The following is an 18,122-nucleotide window of genomic DNA, read 5'->3' as shown; positions in this document are numbered from 1 at the left end:
ACATTTGGACTACTTGACGAACAAGGAGTGTTCTTTCATGATACTTAGAACTTCATTCAGATGCTCCTCCCATGTCCTGCTATAAATAAGATCATCAAAGAATACCAATAAATACTTATGCAATTGCTTGTTAAAGATGCCGTTCATGCATGATTGAAATGTAGCAAGTGCATTGGTAAATCCGAACGGCATGACCAAAAACTCATAATGTCCATAGTGACAACGGAAAGCCGCCTTCTCCACATCTTCTTCCCTTATGCGGATCTGATGGTATCTGGAATAAAGATCTATTTTTGAAAAATAGACCGCACCATGCAATTCATCCAGCAACTCATCTATCCTTGGAATGGGATATCTATTCTTTATTGTTTTTTGTTCAACACGTGATAGTCCACACACATGCACATCATCCAATCCTTCTTTTTGACCAATACCACAGATGATGCGAATGGGCTAGAACTGGGACGGATCCATCCTCTCTCTAGCAATTCTTGAATCGTCCTTTTGATCTCATCTTTGAATTTCGTGGGGTGGCGGTACGATGTGGTTATGATTGGCTTTGCTCTTGATTCCAACTCGATAGTGTTCAAACCCCCAATGAGGTGGTATGCCAAGAGGAATATCCATGAAAACTTTATCATGTCTACTTAAAACATCCTAAAGTTCATCATCCTGTGGAGGTGTTCGACACCCCTTTATAGGTTTTGCCGAGATAAAACAATGCACAGCGCATGCAACGTCATCGTGCTGAAAAATTGCCTCCATCCGATGTGCAAACACTTCCTTCGAACCTTCATTTGCCATTCCTCGGAGGACAACCTTCTTTCCGTTAACAACAAAAATGAAGTCCATCCGTTTGAAACTCTAAGTGTATTCATCAAAGGTCTCCATCCACTATATGCCAAGAATAACTTCCATGTCAGCCAAGTCCACTATGAAGAAGTCCTCAGTCACCGTGTAATTCACCATTGTGATACTCAACTGAGGAACAAAGTGCGTGCAAGGCAGGAAAGTCCCTCCAACGACCTTGACTTGAAAGCTTGCATGCGCCTTCGTAGGTAGACTTCTTCATTTTACCAAGGATGAGTTTATGAAATTTAAAGTAGCTCCGCTATCCAACATCACCGTAACCCTTTGTCCTTGAAGGGTACCCCGTACACAAAAAACTATGCACCTCGGGCTGTCGGGCAAGGCAATGGTTCCTCTACGTTGTACCAAAGCGGCAATTCTCTCCGTACGTTTTAAACTGATGTTGGTGTCATTGTGGGGTTGGTTATCTTTGGCCGACATTTCTTCCTATTCGTCCTCATCATCGGACACGACCTCAATGTAATGGATCTTCCCCTTCCTGAGGCATCGGTGGCTAGGCTCCCAAGGTCCCTTGCAATTGAAACACAATTTATTCCTTCGGAGTTCCTGTCTAGTAGCTTCATTCAACGTCGGCTTCTTGGGCGGAGGTTTGTCCCTCGAAAACGTCAACAATTTAGAATGTGAGTAACTTCGAGAGGATGATGTCGAAGACAATGCCATACTTCGTGCTTTATTGATTGCTTCCGACATGGTGACAAGATTGAACCCCTTTACCCAACCATTCAGAGGTTCTGTCAGTTCGTCCATGAAGAGCACTACCCATCTCCTTTCGTAAATGTCCATGACCAAAACAGAGAGTTTTTGAAATTCCACAATGAACTGATTGACCAATCCAGTTTGTCTCAGTTGTGCCAAATCTTTGAAATTGAGCTCTGGATCTTTACCATCAAATCGTTCTATCAATTTCTCCATGAATTCTACATAAGTATTTATTTGATCATGCCATAATGTGATGGTGTCGTGGTGCCACCATTCATGCGCAACTCCCTCCAAGTGCAGCGCGGCAAATTTGATTGCTTCTTCCTCTGGCATAGGATTCAACTAGAAGTAGGTATTGGCTTTCATTACCCATGCTTGCGCAGATATAGAACCGAATCCGTCAAATGGAAACAGATTTACCTTATTCAACTTTCTTCTAAGATCATCGTTAAAGTATCCTATATTTCCACCTCCCGAATATCTCATTTTTAGATCCGTGTAAACTTTGTAGGATATATCTCTTTCAAGGTTTGCATTCTTCCAGTCTTCTCTCAGTTGTTCTTGCATCTCTTCGAAGGTTGGTTGTTTTCCTCTGTGTTGTGCCTCCGTCCGTGATGAAAAAGTCAGCATGGAAGGTCGAGAGCGTGCTGGATGAGGGTTTGATTTACCCGACACCGAGTCCGCGCTATGACCATTTTGGTCCCTGGATATTTTGTTTTCCACCAACTTCTTGAGAGTTTCTTCCATGAGTCGTTGTGTATCAGTGATTTGTGCCTGATTCCTGGCAAGTTCCCTCAGTAGTGCCACTAGTTCGGCAGCGGTTGGTTCCTGTTCAGCAGCAATTCGATCAACGGAATGTGTCCTTCCCTTCCGGCTATAAACTCTCATTCACTGTCCACAGGTTGGCAGGATTGACACGCTCTAATACAACTGTAATGTTCCAGTCCTCTTTTATGATCAGATGAATGGATGAAATGGTTTACTTGTGTGGAAGAGTACGGATGATGAACGATATAAAGACAAATCTGCTTAGGAAAGTTCGTACGGACGGCCACAAGAGGCCGTATGGGATGCAAAAGAGGTTGTACTGATGCCAAGAAGGCCATATGGCAATCTAGTCTATGTCACCCAATGGAGAAGTGACTGTACGGGAGGAATACTTGGTCGTACAATGTCAAGAGAGGGTCGTACGATGGAAGGGATGGTCATACGGTGGGACAAGATAAGGTGGTCGTATGGTGGGTGAAAAGGGAGGGAGTAAGAAGGTAAGGGGTGAGAAAAAAGGCCGTATAGTGGCAAAAAGGGCATAAGTCGTATAATGCAAAGTTAAATGATATGGATGACGGAGGGATGAGGGTCGTACAATCAAGGTATGAGCAATACGGAAAATGACAGGACGCTACATGAATAGGTATCGGGGACCAAAATAGAATACACCCTTGTTCATACATAAACACAATAGATCCTGATGAAAACCACACAATAATAGAGATTTAAATGCGAATAAAAATTGCCAGAAGATAATGCTCCGATTTGCTAGATCTGAGCGAAGTATTACATGCAACAACGGAATAGGGTGAGGGCTGAATCCCACTAAAATCGCACGAGCCAGATAGTCCAAAAAACAACTATGCATGAAATGAAAAAAAAAAGGAAAGCAAAAAAACAGCCCCCAAACAGCTACAAAGTCTTCAAAAGGTCCACTACTTGGTCTGCCAGGATGTTAATATTTTCAGCAGAAGCTTTCATGTCATCCAACTTTTTTGCTTCCGCTCCTTCATTCTTCTTGGAATTAGTCGTTGTGCACTTGCTCGGGCCCTGGTCCTCATTCACAGCATGGTAGTCTTGGCCTTTACTCTGCTCCAACTTGTTCAACAGGGTGTTAAAGTTGTCCGCCACAATCTTCAAAATAATGCAGTTTTGATCTGCCAGTTTCTTGACTGTTTTCTCCATGTTACTCACTCTAGTATCCAGACCATCCATCCTTTTTTGAAGAACTTTGCCTAACTAATCTAAATTCATGTTCTTGGTTTCAAGTGTTGGCACACGCTTCATCAAATTCTTTATCTCTTTTGCATTGCCAATAACCTCCGATAGTCTATAAATGTGTTGACCCAGTGTTCTCTCCCCGCTTGCCGTCTTATTGAGCTGATCAAAGTCCCTTCATATATACTGCATTTATTGTTTTAGGATACCAATATCCTTCATCATTGTCCCCGGGTTATCAATGAGAAACCCCTGGTCATCCTCATCCTTGTTATGCTCAAAGTAGTCCTCGTGCTCCCCCTGTTTGTTCCTATCCAGATCCATCTCCTTAAGTTCATTCTCATCACCCGCATCCTGAGCAAGCACCTTATTTTTAGTCACTTAAGTTACTTTTGTTATAAAATGACTTCAAGTCATAAAGTAACTTTATAAATCAACTTTATAAAATAAGTGACTTAACTATAGGAAGCTCCACAGCTTAAATATCTCCCCAACTAAACCAAACAAAATCCTATGACTTGTTGGCATCCTTAAGATAAATGTTGTTAGCCTATCCAAATGGAAAGATAGACCAACAAGGTGCCAGAAGGCCTAGCATGGAGAAGGGAACATTACAACAAGAATTTTTAGTGGCAACCTAATTCAAATTGTATTCGATTACTAGCATGGCCGACAGTGGTACACTTCATGAATAAAGATCGCTAAAAATAAAGGTCCAAGCATTGTAGTATGTACAGGATGCCTGGTGTTCATGTATACTTGTATGGGTTTTGCGCAAGTGGGTACCTATGCGAAGAGGATGTATGAAATTTTGTCTCCATGCATGTTTGAAATGTTATAAAGAATGTTTAAGGGCAATGTAAAATATTCATGTGATAGATACCAAAAGCGGCAAGCCAAAGCTATCTTCTAATCAATCGATTGAGTTGCTTTTGCACATCAATGGTTTGCCTATTCTCTTTTATCCTTTGTTTGGGCAGTGATCCCTCTGTAGGTGAGCCTTAATTCTTTAGGCCATAAGCCTTTCTTTGTAAAAGTCAACTCAAACCCGTGTCACCCTAACAACTAGTTATATATTTCAGAGTAATCTTCTATTTGATTTTTGCCTTCACAAGATTTTCTGCGTACATTTGGTGTTTCATGTGTTTGGAGATTGTTGAGCTTTCATGTTTTCATCTTGTTGCAAACCCACTAATTCCTAAGCCTTCATAAAAGATAAACCTTTAGTGCAATGTGCAATGCATAGTTTCTCCACAGTTGTTCACACAACATATACAAACCATTGATTTTTTTCTCACTGTCTACATTATTGATGCAATTATTCTTTGAAAAAAATCAAAATGCCATATATCTCTCCAACAAAACAAACTTTCTTCTGATCAGCAAGTAATCAACTACAAATTATGTCTTCTCCATGGCCCATTTTCAAAATGTCAGAATGGTGAGCATTGTAGTTTAAAGATCAAAACATTGGGGAAAAGCAATCAACTGAAATTGACATTGCATACAATGATGATTGTACATTGTTTGCCAAATGATTTATAAAGCCTTATTGTTTCTGTGTATTAACTTATAGGAGCGAGCTACCCAACCAACTTAACTACAAACTAATTATATTATTGAATATAAACCTTATTTTCTAACAACAGAAGCCTGTCCCAAGAATCATTCCAAACTTTAGCACTCTTACATTAACAAGAACATCTCTGATTTTAAGAACAGAGAGAATGGGCAATCCCTTGGAAGGAAGAGACAGTCAAATTATACACTCCTGTAATGGTTGCCCTTGTACTACCAGTTTGTTTGTTTTTTTGTTGCTTGTTCTGGCAAATAAACATGACATTTCAAACCAACCAATACACTGAACATATAGTAGCAATATAAATTAAAACAAACAATATTTTGCAACCATTAAATTGTAAATGGAAATTGTAAACTCATATTCCAAGTCTGATATGTTTTGTCATTAATCATCAATGGATACAATGAAATAGCATACAATGCTCAAGAATAATGACTGCCATACCACTTTCTGCTGCCCAAAACTCAGTTCAGACCTGATTTTTCCCTTTTCCTTGTATGTAGAGCACACACAATTCACTGCATACCCAACGCAGCACCCTTTCCACCATTTCCAAGCTTATATGGGACCTCACATATAGCAGCACTTATAACGAGAAACAGATTGGTTGCCAAAAGGAAAAAAAAAAGTGGTAGAGTTCAGGGGAAAAAACAATGACACCACCCTCTCAACCAATTATGGCCTCCAAACATCCCTTCTCGCCCATGCCCTCTGCTGAAAATGAAGATGAAGAACCATAAGTCTCCACCCGCAAGAGAGGTCCATTAAAGAGGGCATTTAAAAAAGCAGCAAGAGATATTGCTGAGGAAAGATTTGCATGTTGCCTCTTTGTGAATGGTTTTCCATTCGACTTGCTGAGATCACCATTATGGAGGGAAATGGTGTCAGCAATAAATAATGCACCTCCTGGTTACACAAGTCCTGGATTTGAAAAGGTGTATCGCCTTACTACAAATAAGAGAAAATATGTAGAGGCCCAGCTAAAACCAATCAGAGTTGGGTTCAAACAAGTGTATCTATTGTTTCTAATGAATGGAAAGATTGCAAAAATCATCCATTGGTCAATGTTATTGTGGTGTCCACCAAAGGGGTAATGTTTTTGAGGGTGGTTGACTGTGAAGGGGAAGTGAAAGATGCATAGTTCATTTCCAGGATTCTCATTGACTCCATAGAGATAGAGGGCTGTAAGAATGTTGGCCTAAACTTACTAGTCTCGGCAATGTTGCAAAATTGAGTAAAATGAGTTGTTAGAGTAATTGAGGAGTTGATATGGTTGTCATTGATGTAAGAGCAAGCAGCAAAACAAAGTTAAGTTTGCTCTTATGTCCAGCATTCACAATATTTATGAGCCTCAAACATATCTTGAGTTTAAAGGACTATCTAAGTGAGAACATGCCATAGAGGCTAGACAGTATCGTCTTCTGAAGAACAACACTTGGGTATTGTACCATCTTCCACCTAAGAAGAAACCCATTGGGTGCAAATGGGTGTATGAAGTCAAGTGTAAGGTTAATGGATCTCTTGATAAGAACAAGGCTCAGCTAGTAGCCAAAGGGTTCTCACAGAAAGAGGGTGTCAACTATGAGGAGACATTTTCTCTCATAGCCAAAATGAACACCATTCAGCTTATCCTTGTTATTTCAATCCAGTTTGGATGGAAAGTCCATCAAATGGATGTCAAGAGTGCATTCCTCAATGGTGAGTTGCAGGAAGAAGTCTATATGATACAACCTCCAAGTTTTAAGATTCTCAATAACTTACACCAAGAAGAAGAAGAAAAGCTTAACGTCTGCAAGACTAAACATAGTCAATGGGACAGCCTGTTGTTGTCAGCAGATCAAGTCTTTTCCTATACAAAATGACGCTAAGGACCCCAAGTTTCTCAATGCTCTCCTCGCTGAATAAGTTATGCCAAGAACAATTTGTTAGAAAATCCCTGAATTTGACCCTGTTGTCCTTAAAAGAAGCACAATCAACAACGAAATGGTGCTCAGTTTCCACATTTCCAGAATTGCAAAAGGTACAAACCCGTTTATCCCGTGCCTCTTTAGGCCTTTTCCAACACTTGGTCTCACTGCAGAGCTGATGCGAGTTAGTCCTCAACGGAGCAATAAGAAGTTTAGCTTTCCAAGCAATGTTAGCCCCATTGTAAGGCTTTTGAAGTTTGTTGTGGGATTAAACTCACTAAAATAGTATTTTTTCTTACTGCCTATGCCTTTACCCCAATTCCTCTTATATAATTTATCCAAAATGAAGGCCTCAATTTCTTTGCTATTAGTGGGACACATGTTGAAATGAATGTTCCATCTACTCATCCACTTGATGTTTTGTTGCATCCACGTCTTCTTCCTTGTGTATAAAACATCATTAAAGATCGTCAAATAGGCCATCTACAATTTTCCATTTGTTGGATTCTTTTAAGATAACATAGGAGACAAATCATAGCAAAAGCCTCAACAGGGGCAGCTCTTGTTTCACTTAGCATGATATCATACGGGACTGAGCACTTGATGGAAGCACTCTATAGCCTCAAACAAGCTCCCCGAGCTTGGTACATAAAATTGAAAAGTACTTAGTTGATCAAAGATTTTAAAGGAGTCCTTTCATTTCCATTTTGTATGTTAATAACATTGGTGATGATATTCCTCTTCTTGTCATATATGGTCCTAATCGTCACTATTATTGCAACACATTCGATCGAGCTAATCAAACAAAATTTGAGCTAGTCAATTAATATGACAGACTTGGGACTTCCACATTATTGTCTCAGTGTAGAGGTTTGGCAGACACATGGCCACATTTTTATTTCTTAGTCAAAGTATGCCAAAAGTTTGTTGGATAAGTTTTGAATGCATGATTGCAAACCTACATCTACATCTATGGAGAAAGGGCTGAACTATCAGCCAAATTGAACTCATTGTGGTGAATGAATCAACGTTCAGGCAACTAATTGAAAGCCTCATTCATCTCACTGCCACTAGACCTGATCTCGGTTGTGTTGTAAGCTACATCTCTCACTTCATGACAGCCCCAAAAGCTAAACATTAGGTTGCAGAAAAGCATGTGCTGAAATATTCAACGGGCACTCTTGACTTTGGCATTTTGTAAAACTGAAGCAAAGATCCTAGGCTTATTGGTTTCACAACTCACATTTGCTAGGCTCTATTGATGATAGAGAGTCTACTTCTAGGCATGTCTTCAGTTGGGGATAGGTGCAGACACATGGACAGGAAGCAGAATACAGGAGAATTTAGTTAGTTTCTATTTTCAGTACTAGTTTACATTTTTTTCATTTACAAAAATGTGAATGTAATTGCCTTTATAATGTAACTCTATTTTCATTACAGAATATCAATTGTCTTTACACACGTCAAGCCATCGAGTGAGTAAGAAATAAAAATTTAATGACCAATCAATAAAAGAGTTTGAACATAGACAAAAACCCACCAAAAAAAAAAAAAAACCTAGTTGCACACCAACAAGAGAACAATACAAATTATAAGACACAAAAATGGGGCCAGAAAATTGAAAGCCCTAGAAAAATCCACAACTAGAAAGTGAGAACCAACAACAAGAGAATGCAATTGAGAAAAAACATGAAACTGAACACAAAAGCAAACATGGGCAACTAGAGGAAATGGAAGGTCACGGGAGAGAGAGAAAAAAACTTGACATGATGAACATGCGACAGAAAAATGCAGAACCAAGCAAACACAACTAAACAAACAGCCAACTTGCAAGAGCTGCGACTCACTAAGGTCAAAAATCTTGTTGATAAAGCCCCTTCTACTTGATATATTGATGACCAACATCCATCCATGACTCATATCATTAACTACAAATCTGAATCATGATATAGTTATTGTTGTTATGCCATAGTTGTTGTTGTTGTCGTTGTTGTCATGATTAATGTACTTGTTCTATTGTTGTCATGATATATTTATTTTGGCTGTTATAATGTTGTCACGATACATCTAACAGTTTATTTTTTATTCAATAATGCTATCATGATATGTTTGTCATTTTTTTAATGTTATGAACGACTTATTTTTCAAACATTATAAAAGTTCAATTCCAGGGAGGCCTAGCCATCCTCGTGACAGTTGAAGGACATCTGAGAATTCCCACGTTGCCTCAAGGATGGCCAAGCATCCCCTACACATTTCCTCGTCCTTGAATTTTGGGAGACATTCAGGGATGTTTCCCCATTTTCTTTGTGAGGGACAGCCAGTGGATGTCCCCTAATCTCCCCGTCCTTGAAACACCTCAAGAGACAATGACAGAGGTTTGAGAATTGGGAGTACATGCCCATGTAACACAGGCATAACTTATATAGGAAAACAGACAGCACCTTGTGCATACCCAGGGACAAACCTGCATCGTACCAGGATCAGTTACAGACCCACGCATGTATCAAATACAAAGAACCTAGTACCATAGGTTTTAACTTATGCAATTATTCCAAACTACAATCACCTATTACAAATTTACAAACTAAAATTATTAAACAAAAATCATATCATGTAAATCTTTTAGGTTTGTCGCAAACATCATAAGTTCCTGTTTTCCCTGAACAATCACAAGAGATATGCCATCAATAGCATATAACTCCAGTAGTTCATTATCTAAAAACTAAATTGTACTATAATTCAGCTTTACGTATTCTGTTCACCAGAAATATTTTATATATGCAAAAGATGTAGCATTTGATATTATAGTTAGCTATCTCATGTCGTTAGCCTGACAGTTCTGCATATCTAGGTCAGTATTCCCATAATCTCCATCCTTGTTACAGCTCAGTTCAGAGTGTTACTTTTTAAAGTTTTCTTGAAATATTATTATTGCATTTTCCACTGGTGATGTGGGTTTTGACCAATTTATACATCATACATTTCCTTGGCTCAGAGGAAGTCAACATAAGTTGAACATACTGCTGTCAAACACCATTTAACATAGGCTTGTCCATATTGATGTCAAGACACAGGTACCGCAGGAGCTATAACAATGCATGATTTCTGATCAGTAATGACAACACATATGGTATATAACAAAGCACACTTACTCAATGGTAGCATTCCGTGGATCAGCACCTGATTCAAGCAGCATTTTCCAAAAGTTCCTGGCTGTGAAGTTGTCATAACCTGAACCACAGTTTGCATGGAAACTGTAATGTTGAGCAGAATCCGCAGTCATAGACTGAATCTCAGCGGACAAATGCCACAACTGCAAACAGAAAATCAATTAAAACTTTAACTTTGTCAAAACAACAAAAAACAACTAACTTTAAGACAGCATATCAAAGATGCCAAAGACATGCTTTTATTTCCTATACCGCTTGTTGATGATGTGGAGGACCACCAAAGTACTCTTGTATTGTCTTTCTCTTTTGGGATGGTGGGTAACGAAAGTGAAACTTTACTTCACATGGTGTTCCCTCAGAGAAGGATTGTACTATATATCAAAATTGAGATTTCCACATGTATCAGTCTTGTTAAATGAATGGAAAATAAAATACATATGGTGTTGAAATTATAAAATGTAAAAGGTAAAGTTATTAACTTGTGAGAAAAGGCTTTACCAGATAAGCTGGGTTCTGTACCAAGAGGTTTGGGCATTTTGTCAAAAGGAGTCAAGAACCTGACGTGAAAAGGAAGTTAGGGCCTTGGATATAAGAAAGCTCGTATATTCAAAATATAAATTACATTAACTCAAAAACACTAAGATGTAAAGGATGCATATTGCATAGCAGCATACATAGAACGGCGAGGCTGTTTGAATGGTGTAACATGTTTTGAATGGAACAATCCCCGCTTGCTTCCTGACAAGGACTTATGCACAGTAGGAGTTGCAGTTGGTCGTTGCGAATAATTATCATAATTACAAATAGGGCTTTTATTGGAAATTTCAGCCAACGGACTCATGCAGACTTTTCGTTTGCCTAATTTCTTTGCTCTAGAGTCCCCAGAAACTAATATCAACTCTCCAATTGAAGCTTCAGTTGTCGCATGGGACAATTGATTTCCATAGAAAATATTTTCTTTGTTTGACACAGCATCTTGGCAATGTCTAGGAGTTCGAGGAGAAACAACTGCAAAAGCATTATCAAAATCTGCACTCGATCTTTTTAACTTAATCTCCGAGGAAATGGCTCTGGAGGCATGATTGGGATAAGGAACACTTTGTTTGTTTGATACGACTCCATTGCAATATCTTGTAGGATCTTCAGAGGAGTTGACAACACCTGCACCCAATCTTTGTTGATCAGTTGCGGCATTGGATATATCACTCATTTCACCAAGAATATTTCTAGCTCGTTTCATAGCAGCACTAGAAATTGAAACAGATCTCCCAGCTCCAGTTTGGAATAGTAAAGGAGGTGGTCCACAAGAAACAACTGTGTTATTTTCTGCACTACCCGATGACTTCATCCCCACATCACTATTGTTTGCTTCATCCCCAAGAAGATCCATTGCTCGTTTCATTGCATGTGTGGATACATTGACTGATCGACCTGCTGCAGTTTGAAATGTAAATTGATGCATTTGACTTGATCCAGAGTCTACCTTACCTACTAAGCAGATATCATGACAGTTGACAGAGATTGTAGGTGCTCTGTCAGATGAGAAGTTCGATTGGTCAAATGCTGAATCAGAAAGCGCATTAGCAAAACTCTCTTGGATCTCATAAGCCTTATTTTTGATAGAAGTTTCAGGGCCTTGAGCCTCTAGCAGTGCCTTAGCTTTAGAGATACCAGACATTGAGATATTTACAGGCTTCCCAGTGCCTGTATGAAATAAGGGCTGATGACAAAGAGTATTACAAGCGGCAAAATTGCTTTCTTCTGTAATTTCACCTGCACTCAGCCAATATATTATTGGATATTCATCAATTAGAATAGAGAGAAATTAAAGAAAAATGTACATGTTTCTCAATCTATCTACCTAGACATTAAAATAACCATGTCAAAACCTTAGTGCTGAACACCTTTCCCCCATGCACTTCGCAAGAAAATTAAACAAAGCAATTCATAAAAGTAACAAGTTCTTAAGGAAAATTTATTCAAAGTTGTCGTTTCCTGTACGACAAGGAGAATACCTGATAAAGATAACTTTGTGGGATTCCTTGCAAACTCAAAGGCAGTGTTGTCACTGTCACATGATCTAGGTTGATCACCACTTCCCAACTGGAGTTCATGTTTCTTTTCACCATCCTTTCCCTGGCTTATATCCATTTTATCTTTTCCAAGAATAGTCTCTCCTCCTTCATCAGAGAGAAATAGTGCTTCTGCAGACTTTTCTATAGTGTTTTCAAAAATTCCAGTCATAACATTGCCTCCATTGACATCTAGATTGTCATTATCACCAAGAAGAGATAAGGCCCTGTTCACTGAAGATGTTGACAATGCCACGGGTTTTCCAGCTGCTGTCTGAAAGATCAGAGATGTTCGACAAATTCCATTGTTAGAACCTACAGCATTCTCATTATTATTGTTCCCTGTTTGGATATCCTTTGCCTTCTGGAGATTAGCCTCTGATTTTTTTTTACCAGTAAAAGATGTCTTTGAACAATTCCCTGTGGAAGTTTGAAACACTGCTGAAGAAGTATTAACAACTAGTTTTGGTTTGACATGACCCACAGTTTCTGAAAGTTCATTACCAGTCATATGTTTTGCATTCTTATCAGTTGAAGATTGTAATGACACAGGATTTCCTGGTGTAGTCTGGTACATTATGTTAGCCTTCTCTGGAGTGGATCCAGTGTCTGACTCGTGTAAATCTGCTGTTGAGGACTTCCCAAAAATAGCAAGGGCTTTCTTGATGGATGAGGGACGCACTGTCACTGGATTCCCAGAAGCAGTTTGAAACATTGCAGTTGCCTTATTTACAGTCTGTGACTTGGATCTAGTATGCAATTCAGAAAATGTGAAAGACGTGTCTTCCTCCAAATTATTTCCTGCTCTCTGGATTGACAAAGAGGAATCATTTACAGGATTTCCTTTGCCAACTTCAAAATTTGATGTGGTCTGACTCGGAGAAAACAACACTGTCACATGATTCTCTTTGGGAGCACCAAACATTTTCATATCCTTATTCCTTGTTTGAGGAACAGATATGTCATGTGATTTGATCGACTCAAAAGTAGGATGTTCACAAATAGCAGATTGTAGTCTCATGATAGAAGATGTTGGAACTACTACAGGATCTTCTCCTTCAGTAGTTTGAGGCACTAGCATACTGTGGGATCCCAACACTTCAGATGTAACATCTTCAAAACAAAGAGACTGTGCCTTCTTGATAGATGGGGTTGTAACAGCTGGAGGGATTATGGAAGCAGTCGGTAACAGTCCCTTAACTTCACTATTCTGTGAAATATCAGCAGAGCCAGGGTCATTTAATTCTGAACCAAAATCCTTGCCAAGAACTGCCCTAGCTCTTTCCAAGGACGAAGACGACATACTGACAGATTTTCCTGAAGCTTTCTTAAACATTCCAGTAAAATCACTGGCTCCTTTTGAAGAAGTCAAACCGTCTGCACTAGAATTTCCACGAGCCCTATCTTTAATCAACACATCAGGTTTTGAGCAATTGCTAAATTTCAACTCTTCATTGTGAAAAGATGATTTGAACACTGCCTGTTTCCTGCTACATTTTTTGCCCAGCTTCCCTATTTCAGCAGTGTTACAAATTGGGGGTGAGGTACTAGCAGATATCTGTGGACTACTGGCTTGAAGGTTTGAATCCTGCCCTGCCACAAATTTTCTACAATAATCTTGTTCGTGTTCTGTATCATGTCCATTGACAAGGAACTCTGAATGATAAGGATTTAAATGTAGTATGTCAACAGAATTTGAGGTCATCTGCAAGGTAATTGATCTCTGCAAAGATCCATCACATCCATTTTCCTTCAATGAAGATCCATCCAATCTACTTTCCTTTGAAGAATATTTGTCACATCTAGTTTCCTTCACAGAAGTTTCAAAGCCTGTCAAAATTATAGATACAGGAAAGTTTATCAGAGTTGGACTCTACAACATATCAAAATCTTGTAACCTCAAAAACCCATTAATAAATGCATTGAACATGTAAATAATCAAATCTAAGCAATTATTGGAAGCACTGACAAGACCTCATTTTTGTGTTGAAAAACTGCATTATATAAACCCTAAGATTTTCACATATATAATCTGTTCTTTCATCCTCTTTTATAGATAAAAATTACCCAATAAAATCTTCGTGAATTTTACAAATAAATAATGAGATTTATATATCTGTTACCGATGGTGTTTTATCCTATTTCATTCACCTTCCATTTCAGTGTATTCCAGAAATAACAGTGTTGATCCCATTTATATGGAAAAATTTACATGATACAATCCCGAGAAATTTTATCATTTCCAGATTACAGATTAAGGCAATCATTGTGAAATTTACAGCTCATTGAAAGCAAAATAATTTTTCAGTTTACAATTTTTTTATCATTTGGAACCCCTACAACATATGGATGCAATGCAACATATAAGATCTTTGAAAAGCAAATAAGCTAAAACATATGAGAAACGAAAAATAAAGACAGTAAAATTCTTTAACTTCTACAAACAGTATAAAAAAAAGTTCAAGGTGTAATTATTTTCACCACAAATTTTTAATTTTCAAGCAAACCTGAACCCCCAAGGATTTAGCATAAACAAGATACATATACAACATAAATTCAAAATATAAGGATTAATAGAATAATGGGCCATAATTGCATCACCTGCACAGGCAATCCACAAGTTAAGGTTTTGAGCTTAAGGATTAGGCACACATATACACCTCTAAAGTAGACAGTAAATTTTCCCTTCTATATTAGCCTTCACAGAAGATTTCGACTTAGCAAGATTTCTCAGATGTTCTTGAATCTTAATGTAATGTTTTATATTCAATCAGTTCTTTCAGATGCCTTCAAACTTGATTCTATTAAATATTTCTCTATCAAAAAGATTTTCATGGAAGAATTTGAGTCCATGCCCTTTCGATTGCAATAGATCAGTCTGAATAAGCCCCAGATTTGTTGAGTTTTAAGGAGAAGCAAGCACCAATACATATTTGGACACATAAGACTTACGGTTTGTGGCCATGGAAAAATTTGTATATCAAAATAAATTTGTTCCATGTAAATTTTCAATGAGCGTCAAACACTGAATGGTTTTCTAACCATGACAAACACTTCCTAATCCTAGTTTCCCAAGTAAAAACAAATTCTCAAATAGTAAACTAATTTAAGATTAGTTCAATTACTGAGAACATGCCCATTCTTTGGACTGATCTGGAAACCCATCATGAAGTGAAATTAACATTGAACTTTAGTCTTCTACCCAGCATTTTTTAGACCCCAAAAAAATATCCCATCTACCAAGTACCATCTAAATTTTGCCAGCACATGCATGATGGCAAGCATTTCCTTCTCCTAGATGAAGTAGAGCCTCTCTATGTCTTTGAGCTTCTGGCTCTCATAGGCAATGAGAATGCTGTTCAGCATCAATTTTGCCCCAATCCCCTCACCTGAAGCATCAAATTACAGCACAAAAGACTTTGTGAAGACTGGTAGAGTTAACATGGGACAAATGTTTATCACCTGTTTACATTTGTCAAATGCCTATTGAGACTGGTCTGTCCACTTGAAAGATCCTTAGTGAGGTCTATTAGAGGTGGCCATAACTGTGAAAACAGCTTAATAAAACACTTGTACTATCAGCATAGCCCAGAAAAACTCCATAACTCTATGACTCTCCTTGGTACGCCCAATCTATAATTGTGTGTATCTGCTCTTGATGTACCTGAATGCCCTAAGCACTGATAACATGACCCAAATATAAGATTTTTGCTATGCTATCAGTTTCAACTATTTAGGCCCATCCTAGTTCAAGTATGCTTTCGATTCTGATTTTGGTTCTTCTTGGGTTCTTCTTACAGTCCTTGGGTTCTCTGTGGGTTCTTTTGTGAAGAACCCACAACAAACCCGGCACCTAGGAAGTGCTTAAGGGCAGTATTGATGTGAGCTTTGTTCCACTACATGCAGAATCAAATATTCAGTATCTGAGGATGAAACACCAAATCTACTGAAGAGCCCACAATTATACTGAGAGGGGGGGGGAGGGGGTGAATCAATATAATAACAACGTTGTCCTTTTAAACTTTTTATCCAAACAAATTGCCTTAATAACTTTAGATGCTGAAATCAATAATTATGCACATCAACACAATGAAACGATTTATGTGGAAACCCAATACAGGAGAAAATCACAGCAAATAACTGCTTTTATAAAAACTTGTTTTTTTACACAAATTTGTAGGCTACGACCTACTAGAGACTCCAACCCCTATGTTTATGAGCACCGACTCACTAGAAGCTCCAACTCCCACACTTTGTCACCAACCTACAAGAAGCACAAACTCCCTCTGCTTGTCTTTGTGAGCACCAACCCACAGCACTTGAACTTCTTCTACACCTTGATGATGTCGCTTACTACAACTAATGATGGTTGCTTTTATTTCACACTCTTTCTACGTATAAATTTATATAGTCTTCTCTCTTCTTGAAGTCAGACAAATATTCTTCCTTACAAAGATATGTATATTTATTTATCAGATTTAAAAATCTGAATATATGCCTTTTATATTTCTTCCTTTTATCTTATCCCTTCTTCTCACTTCTGACTTCTTATCTGCTTCACACACTTCTTATCTTCTTTTATATCTCTTTTCTTTTATTTCACTCCACTTCTTTATTCTCCTTGTATCTGACTTCTTATTCACTTCACTTTAAATATCTTATTCCACATCACACACTCGTATCTTATTTACTGCACCCTTTCTTTCACAACTCACATATTCTTCTTTTCTTTTCACACACACTTACATATATCTTCTCTAAATCCAGTACAATATCTTCATTTACAGCCTTCCCTTAATCTGATATAGAGAATGATAGTCTTCATATACGCAGCTACTTTCTTATTCATCACTTTTCTCTCAAAATAACCTCTTCTATATCTCATCTCATTGTGAGATGGTCTTTTAATTAATTTCAATAAATAATGTTAATCAGATTTTAATTAACATTATTATTACATTTGTTTTGTATTATGTCTTTCACCGCTTCTCTATTTTCATCCTTCATGATAATCATATATAATCTCTCTAATACTTTAGATGCAACACCAGATCTTGGTTATTATTCAATGTTTGGCAGATTACAATCTGACTGGATACCCACGTATTAATTTTGCTGTTGATTCTTTGACTATCGTCGCTGCCAATATGCCTCCAATGGGCCATCTTGATAAATAAGTCACTGCATATTATTTGACCTGTAGTTATCAGGAAACACCCGACTCTTCTGTTCAATGCATCATTGTCGTCTGTCATGTATACTCGTTGCAGCATAGACATTACTTCCACAGAATCATTAATACGTATGTTATCATTTCTTCCATCCCTGTCACTTTATTGTCTTTGTGATATGCCGTGCGCATCATATGGATTTCAAATGCTGACTTGGAACAATATATCGCTCTCATCTCTTCTCTAATAAATCACTGCTGTAGATTTTCTTCTTGTCGATGATACATTTATGCTATTACTATATGAAACAGCTTGTAGCAATACTCTTCCTCTGTATCATGTTATCGTGGCATATGTATTTCTTTGATTCAATATATATTTTTCTTTTGTAATAGAACTCTATAGGTGCATGTGATCACCCTTAAATATATCCATCATATTTTGTATTAATTTCATCTCTAATGTTGAAAGATCCCTGATGGATCTCTGCCGCTAATCTGCTGTAGCTTCATTATATTTTTTCTTTTTAATTTTCTTTTTCTTGTTTATTAAAGTTTTCTTGCAGAACTAGACGGAAATGCAGAATAGTTTGTTTGTTTTTGCGTTTTTGATGATTATTCAACATAGAAATGAGAAGGAGCAAATGATATGAAAAGAGTTTG

General features: G+C 37.9%; 1 protein-coding gene across 1 annotated transcript in view; it reads right to left on the bottom strand.

The window, feature by feature from the left end:
- Positions 1–18,122, bottom strand: part of LOC149549878 (protein BREAST CANCER SUSCEPTIBILITY 2 homolog B-like) — a 154,687-nt gene that overhangs the window by 119,575 nt on the left and 16,990 nt on the right. Inside the window, exons 2-6 of the mRNA XM_089793096.1 lie at positions 12,233–14,119; positions 10,892–11,990; positions 10,716–10,774; positions 10,470–10,588; positions 10,200–10,360 (exon numbers count right to left, since the gene is read on the bottom strand). Coding sequence (XP_089649222.1) covers positions 10,200–10,360; positions 10,470–10,588; positions 10,716–10,774; positions 10,892–11,990; positions 12,233–14,119 — 3,325 coding nt within the window. The remainder of the gene's footprint in view (positions 1–10,199; positions 10,361–10,469; positions 10,589–10,715; positions 10,775–10,891; positions 11,991–12,232; positions 14,120–18,122) is intronic.

Source organism: Cupressus sempervirens, chromosome 7, assembly GCF_028749045.1.
Source record: "Cupressus sempervirens isolate cs-2001-9-10 chromosome 7, ASM2874904v1, whole genome shotgun sequence".
Taxonomy (NCBI): domain Eukaryota; kingdom Viridiplantae; phylum Streptophyta; class Pinopsida; order Cupressales; family Cupressaceae; genus Cupressus; species Cupressus sempervirens.
Note: the sequence above shows the minus strand (reverse complement) of the source record. Positions and strands in the feature narration are given on the sequence as shown.